Here is a 13,431-nt window from a genome sequence, read left to right as displayed (position 1 = left end):
TGGGCCTTCTATGCCCTTAAGGAGTTTGGATTTGTTCTCTTCCTAATGAGAAGTTGCTGAGGGGTTTGCAGCAGGAAGGTCATGCAGGTTGAAGAAGGGCTGTCTGCCCTTCACAGATTATTGTTCACTTCCTACTACAGAGGGAAGGAAATGGACACAACAGCAGCAGCTTTGGACCACAGACTTTGTGTGGAGTTGCTGGTCCTCTTGGGGAGGGGCTTCATGGCCCTGGCCATGGTAGGGGTGGGAATGTCTTCGAGGAGCCCAGCCATAGTCCATGGCAGCTGCCATGACCAGATGATGGCCAGAATCGTAACCTAGTCAGCAAAATGCAGGGTGACAACAGGATGACCAGAGGCACCCCAAAGGCCCTAGTAGACTGAATGTATCAAGAGCCCCTCTCCACTTCCCAACTGTTATTGGACCATATAAAATCAGAGCCCCAAACTAAGCCAGACAAGCCATAGCCTCACCTTTCCAGCCCTAAAAACATCCTTCCTAGGATGCTCCCAGGAAGATCGGCTGGTCTACCCCCAGGAAGCCGGTCCTCTGGTTACTGACTGATGCTGCCTTCTTTGGCCCAGGTTTCCTGGATGAGAGAGCGAACTCTAGGCCCTCATCTCTCCATGGCCCTGCACCTTCCTGGGCTGTGCCTGCTAACTAACCTAGAATTCTGCAATCCGCTAGCCCTTTGGCCTCATCTGGACTTATCTCAGAAGACTTTAAACCAGAAGTTTCCTGTCCTCGGAGTCATGGCTACATGAGCACCTTTAAGATGGCGCTTTTTGTTCAGTTGGGGATTCTGTACCTTTCTGGCTGTGTTTTAAATAGAGCACTGATTCTAACTACCCCAGCAGATGCACCATCTACCATGGGGGCCAGGGGGCTGCAATCAAGCGAAGAGTTAAGTACCCCCCTACTGTCTTTTCCCTGCCCTTGGCGGAGCAGGTGGACTATCCCGTCAGTGGGAACGTGGCACTGCTCCCTGTGCTCCCTTCCTGGTTCCCTTTCCCAAGCTTCTCCCAGCCTGGCCTGGCCTGTGGCCTCTCCATAAGGACCAGCTATAGTTCCACTTAGGTCTCCTGAGTGTCATCCAAACACCAGCGCTCCCCACAGTACCTGACCTCAGCCAGGAACTCTCAGATGGCTCTAGTTGGTTTGTTGTCCTCCTGTGTCTCCCCAGAAGCAGTGTAAAGAAAAAGCTGCAGGCATCTTGGACCGGCTGCCTTTGGCACCAGCCCCAACTCACATCCTCTCTGCGGGGCAATCTGTGTTTTGTCCATACAGTTCAGTGAACAGCTACCCAGACCCCTCTCTATGCATTCACCCATACTCCAAAGTGCCCGAAGGTCAAAAGGCAAAGCCATCTTTAACCCACAAAGCTAAAATGCCCCCCAGAGTGACTTCCGACTCACACCTGCCACGGGGCACAGTTTCTGATACAAGGCACCTTCACGAGCACTGCAGCATTTTCGCGTCGTCCCTTGGGGGTGTGCAGTATGGTTACCTCACCGCTGGCTGAGTCTTGTGTACCCCTATCTCCTAGTGGGATGACTATTCCCCGTGTTCCTCAGCGTGAATAACCCAATCCTAGTGGCTCCCCTTGGTCTCGGTCCTTGGTCCTGTAATTCCATTGCTTTTGGGTGGTCAACTCTGTTTACACACTGCACACACTCAAAACAGCGCACCAGGCTGTACCCGAGCGCTTGCTCCCACGTGATTCCCACCCCTCTCCCCTGGCAACCGGTTTTACTAATCAACTGCTATGACTTCCAAGTTTATTCATGAAAGCCCTTTCTTAAATGCCAGGCCTATTGTTTTGCTCCTTGCTTTTTATGCTTATTGCTTTGGTGTCTGGTCCTCATTTTTCTTATAGCTGCTGTCTGTGGTAAGGATGTAGGTTGACATATTCAACCAATGCCCTAATTGGAAACCACAGTTGGGTCATTTCCAGTCTTTTACTATAACAAATAGTACCTTAACTAATCTTGCATATGTGCCATTTCATATATAAGCAGTTTTGTCTGTTGGGTAGAGCCCCGGCTTTGACATCACTGGGTTAGGGTTAAATGTATTTATGATCTTGATAAAGATTACCTCTTCTGTCCATTGACACTGACCAATTTGTGTCACCAACCGCAACGGGTGAAACTGCTTGCAGTCAGCAGAGTAACAGGCTCCAAACGTATCCACATCCTAATCCCTGGAATCTATGAATATGTTTGTCACATGGCAGAAACGGACTTGGAAAGTGTGCTTGAGCCAGGTGCAGTGTGGTGCTGCCACCTGTACGGTGCACACCTGTAATTCCAGCCACCTGGAAGGGAGGCTGAGGCGGGAAGATCATGAGCTTGAGGCAGCCTGGGAAGCATCCCAAGATCGTCTGTCTGCAAAAGCAAACACACAAAAAGGAAGATGTGGTTAAGGTTTAGTGCCCTGGGGTAGAAATATTGCCCTAGACTGTCTGGGGAAACATAGTCATGAGTGCTTAAAATCAGAGAGCCTTTGCCGGCCGTGGTAGCTTGAGCAGGAGCACCGGAGCTGGTTGTGACCGTGGAGTTAGGGACCTGCGTGAGGAAGGTGGGCCGCCTGTAGAACAGGCAGGGGCAAGCTCAGGGCAGCCCACACGCTGATCGCAGCCCAGTGAGACTGGATCCAACCTCCGACCTCTGCAACGGGAAGACAGGGAATTTCCGCTGTGTGGGTGGCTGAGTTTGCAGTCATTTGTAACAGCAGCGATAAGAAACTAACAGTGCTTCTCTGCAAGACTGCACTTCAAACTTTGGGCTTCTGCTCATCTGATGGGTTAAAGAATGGTACACGGGTACAGTGTTGATTTGAAATTGTGTTAGTACATCCTCGGTTGCACGCCTCTTTAGTCATTTGGGGGCCACCTTCTATTTATCCATCGCTGTGAATTATCTGTTCATATCCTTTGCTTATACAAATCCTTTCTGTATCCTGGGTAATACTCTTTTTTGTTACACCTGTTCTTCCTTCTTCTATTTTTTCTTCTAACACTTTTGTTTTTTTCTCTTAAATTTGTCTTGAATTTAGTTTTGGGACTGAGATGAGTAAGATCCCCTTTTTTTTCTAAAGGATATGCTCTAATACAATGTATTGAAAGGTATGATTTTTTTAATAATCTGATTTGCCATCTATATCAATTGCACAATGAAACAATAATAATAATAACAGGGAAATGGGATCTAGAAACAGAAGGAGGTGGGTGGGGAGAGAAGCGGAATAAAGAGTCAGGATATGTTAAGTACATGTACCCACTCCCCGAGTGAATGTACACAGCATGTACTGCAAACATGTACTTAAAAAGGAGAAAAGTGGCAATATTGATGGATAAGTGTGTTTGAAGGGAGGGGATATATCTTGAGGAGGATTCATGGCAATGCATCTTTTACTGTAATAAATTTTAATTTAAATATTCATCATGTACTTTGATCACACCTGTGTAGCAGTGGAAGGGACTCTAGGTACCATACATAAATAGATATAGAAATAGAGGTAGATATAGATAGATACAGATATAGATATAAATATAGATATATAGATATATAACTCTGGACCATTTTTAAGTCTACAATAAAAGAAGGCTCTGCTAACTCACGTGATATTGCCACCTCTGCTGCACAAAAATTGCCTCCCTCACAGAAAGCAACCCCAGGAAGCCTGCAGAAGGGACCTGCCAAGCCTTTGCTGTCTTCCTCCTTTCTCCAATTCCAGGCCCCAGAGGCCCCCAGACCAGCAGCCTTGGCTCCAGGATGCTCCCCCAGGTCAAACCTGACCCTGGTCTCTCAGCTGGCAGCTGTGTACCTGCTTGGCTGTGCTGTGCTGCTGCAGAGCCTGCTCCCACCCCCCGCATCAGTGGGAATCTTTGTTATGGTTTATAGCTAGATGCCCCCCCACAGCCTCATGTGCTGTGGTTCCAGAAGGTGACTCCAGAATGTTCCAGAAAGTAATTGAAAAATCACCTTCCAGGTGGTGATTTCAGAAGGTTCCAGAAGGTGACTGAAAAACGGGCACTATAGCTGACTTGCTATTAAGGGGTGAAGTCTGGGAAGCTGAATCACTGGGACATGACCTAGAAGGGTTTATCTGCCTCCCAGGCTCCTCCTTCTCTCTGTCCCTCTGCCTCTCCCTTCCCTGCTCCCTTCCCCTCTCCTTCTGGCCTCCATGATATTAGCCTCTTTTCCTCTGCCATGGCACCCTGCCTTGGAGCCTGCAGGACATGGACTCCATACATTACAGGTGCCGGGCACTGTGTCCCAGCAAGGAGGAAAGTGATTCACACTGTCTTGCCCATCAGTCTGCCCCACCTCCACCCATGACACAAGCAGCCGGGCGAGGTCGAGTCCCGGCCAGACTCTTGAGCAGCTATGTGAATCTGTGTTCCAGACTGAAATGAACTCAGCTTTTAATTTGATTTTTTTTCTCTCCTGTAACAAGCCAAGTTCACATTCTAGATAAATTGCCCAGAAATTCCAGTTTAATAAGTCATATGCATTTGCAGGCCTAAAAGCACGGAAAACATCTTACACATTGGTATTTTTATACTGAAAGGCTGATTTAAAAGGCAGCTTTGAAAATGTCAGAAATTTACATAGTGTGCCCAGCCAGTTGGTCAAAAGGCTGATTTGACAAAAGTACTCAAAGGCCAGGCAGCAGAAGAGGAGGCTGGCTGTGGTGCCCTCCACGTCAGGGAGGACACACCTGCTACTCAGAGTCCCCCAGCCCCCAGCTCAGACCGATGTCAGTGCAAACCAGCATGGGGCTGGGGCCACCCGGCCCTGGAAAGGCCTCTGTGCTTGTGCTTTGGTGTGTGCATCTGAGCAGCCAGGTGGGCTTCGAGCACCTGTGGTCAAGGACACCTCTGCTAAGTGTCCACAAGAAGTGGCCGCAAATTAAAAAAAACAGAGAAGCAAACTTCAGCAGTTGTAGGCCACTCAAATAGCAGAGCTGTGGGCACCTGGTTATTTTTTAAGGAAGAAAAATAGTGAGCTGTGTGACGCATGCAGGCCTAAGTTGTCAGGGTGGTACTGTCAGAGTGCAGTGTCCACATCCTGGCCTCAGGACTGATCTGGACATAACGACTCTTTATCTGAGAGAACAAGCCAATGTATTAATTATACCGCAAATCGTAGCATCGTAAGATAAATAAATAGATAGCAGCATGAGAAATCGGGGGTCCTGCTTTCATACCAACCTGGGCATGAACTACGGTCCCTTTAAATTATTTGTCATTTCGAATCTGTTGAACCACCACAAATCACACCTGGTTCCACTGTGCACCTGTTACCTGATATTTGCCCTTCTGCATTTGCCCTTTCCAGGATTTTTTCCACCAAAAGAGAAAAATGTGCATCAAGCTTTCCCTGGGCCATCCACTCACCCGGCCCCAGCACGAGACACACCCAGCATGCTAGTCAATGTGGTCCCCACATCTGGGCTGAGCTCTGGCTCCAGCCCTGAGCTGGGCTGCTTTTGGCCAGGGGCCACACCTCTCTGATTTCTGATTACGTCACCTTTAAAACAAGGATGCTGCCCACTTCGTCGGGTTGTTGCGAGCCGTGAAAACCAGTGTGATAGTGAACGTACAGTGCAGCCCGAGCCAGGCGAAGTAAGTGTTCCTGGCTTATTTTAGCCAACACTGACTTCATCCTGACACCGAGGACTTTAGAGTTCAGCGAAGCTGGCAGGTCCATACGGCTCATATTGTGCTCTAGCCGACATGTGAATTTATGCGCGCGCCCTGTGAGGACCTAAAGGAGGGTGATTCATTCTACCTGGGAAGTCACACGGGGTGACAGAGAAGAGACGTGTGAGTGGGATCTTGAAAGATAGCAGGGGCTTGCCAAGTGGAAGCGTAAATTACTGTCAAAACAGAGGCTGGTGTTCTTACCGCAGAGGCTTCTCAGGAGCTGTGTGTCTCTTCTTAAAAAATTATTGGGGTGATAATTGAGATGGCAAGGGGGTGGGGTCCCCCCAAGGGGGCTCCGTGCTCTCTCCATCTGTCCCTGCACTGTGGCAACTGCAGACACCAAGCCACAGGGCTTTGCCAGGCTGGGCATCTACAAGGCACCCCAGGCATGGCAAGAAGAGAAGAGAAGACACACCTTGGGAAGAGAGGACACACTGGCCACTGGCCCCAGGGAGCCTCTGACCTGGCACCATGATGTCCTGCTCAGTGTCCTCATCAGTAAAAGGGAACCACAAGTATCACTGACCCCACAGGCTCAGAGTGAGGACTGCCAGAAAAGAGTCTGGACCCAGGGCCTGTGCCTGACATGTGGCATGCTCAGTGAGATGCGGGTGGCCATCCTGAGGATGGTCACTCTTAAAAGACACCATGAGAAAGACAAGACCAAGCACCTTCCAGGGAGCCACAGGGTCTCACCCTGGTGTCCTCTTTCGGGCCAGGACAGTGCAGTTCATATCTGTCCCATGCTAGAGGGATGGGTACAAAGCCCTGGGACCTCTCTATGGGTCAGCAAGACCATGCTGCTGTGCCAGGGGTCTGTGCAGCCTGCATGCCAATGCCGGAGGGAGTGAAGGTCTCTGGTGGTCATGCCAGAACCTTGGGCAAAGTGCCACCTGTCCTGGGATGCCAGCGGGTTTGTGGCCATTGCAGAGATGCCCCTTCCCTTTGAGAACCCAACATTCCTCATCCCTGGATCCCACTCTTGATAACCAGGTTGACCGTCCCTCCTTCCACTGACCATGGTCTCCCCAGGTGGCAGTCACACTGCAACCCCCAAGGTCACCTCTGGCACTGAGGAGTTGTGCGTGAGGACCACTGCAACTCCTTGCCCTCCACCATCAGCGACTCCACTTAAGCAACTACTGGTCACACAGAGTCATCCTCATTCTGTCCTTGAGGGCAGCTTTTCCTCAAGATTCGGCATCAACCTCAAACAAAAACTATCTTTGACCCCATCTTGAGCAAGTAAGGTGATGTGAGATGGGTTAAATGGATTCAGGATGGAGGCTCTGAGATCAGACCCCCCAGGGCCCACATCCTGGCTGGGTGACTTAAGCAGCTATATAATCTGTGCCTCAGTTTCTTCATCTGTACACGGGGATTTATACCCATTGAGATAATTTAGTGATGCTGCCCTAACAAACTGCTGCAAACTTGGTTGTCAAAAATGTATTCTCGCACAGCTCTGGAGACCAGAAGTCCAAAATCAGTCTCCCAGGTCAAGCAGGGTGTCAGTCCAGCCATACCGTCTCCAAAGGCCAAGGGGAGGCTCTGCCCCACCTCTCCCAGCTCCTGCTGGCTGAAGCAGGCCCTGGTCTGCGGCTGGACCAGTCTAGTCTCTGTCTTCATGGTCCCTGGGGCTTCTCCCCTCCTGTGTGTCTCAAATGTCTTTGCATCTTCTTACAAGAACATCGGTGATTGCATTTAACACCACAGAGCCCAGAGAAGCCAAAGTCTCCCAACCCAAGATCCTTAATCAGATGGCACAAGCTCCAGAATGACCGAATGGGTATTTTCTCCACTCTGCGGAGCAGGGTGGGAATTTGCCACAAGGTCTTCACTTGGAGATTTGTAATCCTGCTGGTTAAGCTGAGTTTTAAACATCCTTAGAACAATGCCAGCCATCAGGGCAAGGATGGTCAACCTTGGGCATCTAGCAAAGCAGTGAGCTGTCAGTGCCTGTGTCCCTCCAGGAAGGTGTCTGTCGGGGGAGGAGGGCGGCAGAAAAGCCCCCACAGGCACCTCTCTGGCTTCAGTGCAGAGGCGCACTTTCCCACAGTTTGGTGAAATCTGAGGCACGTCCAGTTAGTGTCTCCCTGACAGAGAAAACGTTCATTGCCTTCTTCACGCCTCTTTCTGTGGTTTGAACTGATAGCTTCTCAGCCTTTTGGCTAAGATCAAGTGTGGTTTGAAATTCTACCAAGAAGTGTGTATTGCTTTCATGACAACCCCAAAAAGCATCACATTTTTTAAATCTTCCTATGGTTTCCTGATACTCAGAGTTCAATCTCTTTATAGTAAAGCTTCAGTTCTGTCATTTGCTAAGTAAGGCTCCAGACTTATTTCCATTCCCCTAAAGAAGTTGTGTTCCAGCCGCAGCATCTGCCTCCAGGCTGCATCTGCACTGATCCAGTGCGTGTCTATGGAGTGTCATGTGTACGCTAAGCAATATCCCTGCCCTCATGAAGTCACATCGTAGACTCTGACTCTCTTCCAGGTCACCTGGAACCATGCTCACCCCTCTCTCTGACAGCCCCTCAACTCCATTCCTCCTGTTTCAGTTCAGTTGCATTCCCGACGCAGTCCCGAGGACTACTCTTGATTAGAGGTGATGATGTCTCGAAGCATCCTCCAGGCCGGGACCTTCACACCAGCCATCTCTCTCTAAAAAGACACCTGTAACTGCAGTCATGTTCAGGCTTTGTGTTAAGAGAGGTCTGGCATCCAACATAGACAACTGTGCCCCAGTAAATACCACCAGTCTCTAATTTAAATGCCATCTGACATCCATTTTTTTTTCAGGTATTCTGTTTACAAGGATCCAGCAGGCTGGCTGAATATTAACCCTATCAATGGGACTGTTGACACCACCGCCGTGCTGGACCGGGAGTCCCCTTTTGTCCACAACAGCGTGTACACGGCCCTCTTCCTGGCGATCGACAGTGGTGAGTACTTTGGAAAAGACAATCAAGGGTACACATTTCAGGTACAAAAACAGAACATCAGTGACTCTGACCATTGAATGGTTCCTATGGTTTTTTTGTCATTAAAAGATGCTTCCATGGAAAGACATAGTAGATGCTTCAGAACCACAAAACACCTGCAATTCATTCAAAAGCTAATCATGCAACAGCCAGGCGCCGGCCCCTGTTTCAGATGCTGAGGATGTGAGAGAAAATATACCTAACGCTGTCCTCCTGGGGTTGGCATGCTGGGGCAGGAGGCAAGCAGAGTTCCAAGCAGCGTGGGCATTCTCTGCTCTGAGATCAGACTGCAGGGAACCATGGCAGAAGTGGGGAGCCCTCTTAGGAGACATCTAGTGATTTAGGCATTTGGGGCTTGGGACAGTTACAGGGTGGGTTGAAGAAAAAAATTGGGGTTGGTTCTAGAAACAACCTGTATAGTGTGAATACAGAGCTCATGGGATTTGTCTTTGAGATGAGTAGCCAGCGGTGGGCTTTGGATGTGTTGAGCTGAGATATCTGCTATGCAAATGCACAAGAAGCTTAGTTCTCTCCATCATTCCTAAAAGCAAGGTGTTTATGGTTTTGAGTCCTAGATGAATATCTACAGGTATGCATCATCAATCACACTCAGCAGCAAGGTGTGAGCTAGGGTGTGAGAGCTAGTCTCCCTATTTAGTCACAGGTCCTTGTGTTCAAGGAGCCCCTGAGTTAGTCAACTAAACAGGAAACCACAGTGGCCCATCACACCTGTTCTGATGGCGCCAAGCCCAGAAGAGCCCCTGACCCACCCTGCAAACATGGTGCTGGGAGAAGGATTTCAGAGAGGGGGGATATCTCAGCCGAACAGTGGGGACATTGACAAAACGCAGGACATTGTAATGGAGAGAATGTATGCGAAGTCGGCAAGTTGGTCAGTATGATGGGAATCCAGGAAGGCCGACAGCATGGTAGACCGCACAACAGGCTGCAGTTGTGCAAAGATGAGTGTGGAAAGCTGAGGAGGCAGCAGGCTGAGCTGGAGCTGGATCTTGCAGTAAATGTCAGCACTTATCCCAGTGCTTGGCTTGGAGGGGACTCTCACAGAGCTGTGGAACAGATGGGAAATTAGCCGTGAAACGCTCTAGGTGCTTTGCCAGTGGGTTGTACTTGGTTAGATCTTCGCTTGGCTTCAGCATGAACTGAACTGTAGAAAGCTATCTCCCATGGCAGAAAGGGGTCTGAGTATCACAACATGAGAGGCTGGGCGGCAGTAGACAGGTGTGGCCGAAGTCCAGTAAGAGAAGCAAGGACCTACGTAGTTTGGGTGCAGAGTCTAGGACTGGAAATGTGTCAAAAGACCACAGCAGGTATCTGACTTAGAGGACACAGTACCGTAGCCAGCAGACGTGTGAAGGTAGATGGCATTGAAAATAAAGAGTGTGGAAATAAAGAAATTGTAAGTAAAGAATCCATGCTGGACTTGAGTTAGAGAAAGCTGGCTTTAAGGTGTCTGGTGCATAAACCAGGAATGATTATCCCCCTACACAGACTAGAGCTGGTGTCGGCATTGTCTCCATCCTGATTTGGGGTTGGATGTTGAGATGCTGTTCCATGAGTACAGCAGAGAGAACAGAGGAGACACAATCTTGCTTAGGGAGTCAACAATGCAAAAGGGAAGGCAGCCATTGGAACAGAGAAGCTTCCAGAAGGAAAAGTCTTCACGTAATGGCTAAAACCATCAACAGTGAATGACAGTAAGCCAAGAATGCTTCAAATGCTACATAAAGAGTGTCAATTATAGATCAGCTCCATCAATGATTTCAGGTTCTATACTGCATAAAAGTTCTATACTTAACAGAGAAATTTCTCAGCCAAGAATGCCATGAAGGAATCTTGGGTACACTATAATTCTCATTGTCTTATGAAATGATATAGGTAATGATCAATTTAAAAAACAGAAAATACAGAACACCTTAAATTTTGCCAGAAATTATAGCCTCCTTTCCACATATGCAGTGATCAATTACACGACTCTTTTTGTGTGTACATCTTGACTGCAAATATCATGAAAAACTAATACATAATCTGCAACTTAGGAAACCAACACTCAGTTCAACTGACTTTCTCAAGTCCTATCATTGGATATTATTTTCCAGGACCAAGGTTGAGGTTCAGTGTTACAGCCATGGGTTGGATCCCAACCCACAAAGCTCTGGATTGGGTCCTAGCACCACAAAAAAAGAAGGAAAATGTTTCTCTGAGGACATCATTTTCTAATTTTGGTTTCTTACATCCTCAGTGTCCTTTAAAATCTCTGTCTGGGAGCAGCAAATGGGTTTAAAGTTCCACCATGACAGTTGCTTGCTGTCTAATTTGACTTACAACATAGTCAGGACCTAAGGACATGTTACAGTCAAGCATTTCTACGGAGAAAACTGGGTCTCAGGGTTTCCCAGTGTGTCCCCCACCTGAGCTGTCTGGCAGTGTGACTGCAAAAGCTGCTTATCCACTCCAAGGCTCTGTCCCTGCTTGACAAAGTGAGAGGGATAATTCCTACTTATCACATTGTAGAGAGAGAACCGAGGAGGTGAAGTGCCATGCCCTCCAGACCCCCCACCAGAAGCCATATTAACAGCTCACAAAATGTTAATCCCATCCCACTGGGGGTTCCTGAAAGGAAGGAGTCAAGCCAGCAGTAATCCTCCCATGACCCAAGAGAAACAACCTCTCTTAATGCTCATATTGGATAATGAAATTCAAAATCTGGTGTTACAGATATTTCCAGAGTACTAAAATGTTCCTAAAGATGTAAGGAGAACACAGGTTGGCGTTAATTAATGTACAAAACCATTGTCAGGAATAATAATCTTGAACAAGGCCCAAAAGACTTAAAGCAAAAGATCATAAACTCCAAAGAGCACATAAATCAGAATGACTTTTGTTCAAAGACTCCCACCTGTCACTCGCTGAAAATGTATCTCTTTGTGTGACGTTTAACCAGGAGAAACCAACACTTATCTAGGAGATCAGAGTTAATCGTACTAACTGATGCTTCCTCTTTACCCAAAGTGAGCATTTGTTTATATTCATTTTATAGAAATTCAATTTGTTTGATGGACTGGAAGAATAAGGACTTTTGTCATTTAGCGTGAGGAAAGCTAAGTCTCTTAGGCTGATTTTCTCCAAATAAGGAGTCACACAGGCATTTGTACAAAAACATGTTGATAGAGGGGAGGTTGTAGGAGCTTCAAGGTAGGATGCAGTAAGTTGATATTCTCACTGCAAAACTGGGAAAAATCCAGGTGACTTATAAAAATCAGAAAATAGAAAAACAAAATCTTATTTACCATAAGGACATCAGCGAACCATGGAAGTGAAGCCTAAGTAAGATAAAATACTAAGGAAAAAGCCACTGCAAGGAGCACAACACATCCAGCAGCGTTTTCCTCTGGGCCGTCTTCTGGTTCTGAGTGAGAGTTGGGTTGGCCCAGGCAGAGAACAAGAAGGGAAGAAAAGAAATCAGAGGTGCTTACAGAGGTCAGCAAAGCTGGAGCCACAAAATGGAAAATCGATGGGCTTTAAACACAGGGTTGTTATCCTGATCAGCCATGGATACTTTTCAAAAACCAAGGCGACGTCTCCTAAAGTCTTGCAGGAAATAAAACAAGCAGAGGACCCAAGCTCTCCTCCAATGCACAGCCATTCTCTCATTTAGACACCTGCCGGGTCCTGGAGGTTTAAGGGCTGAGGGTGAGGACAGCACTGGACAGAGCTCCTGGGCAGAGCTGAGTCTCTGTGCCTTTGCAGGGCTGAGATCTCAGGCCCTCAATTCCAGGAGGGCCGTGCCCAGCAACAAGGGTGTGCCAGAAGTTGACCAGGCCTTATGAATTGTACAGCCCCCTGACCCATGCTAGCCGCAGACTGAGTAAGTACAGCAAATCCTCAAGCTATGTGGCTGACACAGAGAAGGGAAAGCTCACAGCAGAGCACATTTTCTAGTACCATCATCATTTGTTTATAATTATTCCAAATTTACAGTTTAAAAACCCGCCACACCTATAGAAAAACAAGTATATGTGACTGATAATCAACAGACAAATCAGACTCACAAGGTTCCAGATAGTTGAGTTAGCATACAAGGACTGTAAAATAACTATGGTTCACATGATCAAGGACGGGGATAAAGGACAGATTGAAGCAAAGGGAAGGGCAGTCATGAGCCAGGCCGAACCCTTCCTGTGAGCCTGAAACAGCCATGCAGCCCAGGAAGAGAACCAAGAACCAGCTAAACCCTTCCTGTGAGTCAGCCGGTGTGCAGGCTGGGAAACCTGAAGTGCCGAGGCCCAGACACCCACCCCTCCACAAGCAACCAGCTGATTTGGAGAAACACAGGCTGAGATGACAGCCACTAAACTAAAAAACAACTTAATGCTTGCACTGTTTGATTGACTTTGCAGGCCTAGCACTGGTAGTCTGAGCATCTATTTAAAGGATAATGAGATGCAACATAGCAACTATGGGGGATCTCCTTCTGAAGGTGGTAGCCATTGTTAATTCCCTATTATCTAGTGTTAAAATCTGTATCATTTTTATTGTTTTGCTTGCTTTGGTTTTCTTCTGTTTTGTTTTGTTTGATTATTATATCTGATGGCATGGGCAGCTATTTCAAAAATAATAAGATATATTATGGTAGCCATTGTTGATTTCCCATGATCTTGCTTTGAAGTCCTGTATCGCTTTCATTGTTTTGTTTTGATTGGTTTTATTCTGTTC

At 47.7% G+C, this 13,431-nt stretch overlaps 1 protein-coding gene across 3 annotated transcripts in view; it reads left to right on the top strand.

Moving 5' to 3' along the window:
- The window catches only part of Cdh13 (cadherin 13), a 1,022,569-nt gene that overhangs the window by 966,127 nt on the left and 43,011 nt on the right, over nt 1-13,431 (top strand). For all 3 annotated transcript variants that reach the window (XM_063247740.1, XM_013158918.3, XM_063247739.1), the window contains one exon: nt 8,516-8,658. In XM_063247740.1, coding sequence (XP_063103810.1) covers nt 8,516-8,658 — 143 coding nt within the window. The remainder of the gene's footprint in view (nt 1-8,515; nt 8,659-13,431) is intronic.

Source organism: Cavia porcellus, unplaced genomic scaffold, assembly GCF_034190915.1.
Source record: "Cavia porcellus strain 051 isolate PalLab524CR breed Dunkin Hartley unplaced genomic scaffold, mCavPor4.1 scaffold_4, whole genome shotgun sequence".
Lineage (NCBI taxonomy): Eukaryota > Metazoa > Chordata > Mammalia > Rodentia > Caviidae > Cavia > Cavia porcellus.
The sequence above is the reverse complement of the archived record's forward strand: the minus strand, read 5'-3'. Positions and strand labels throughout refer to the sequence as shown.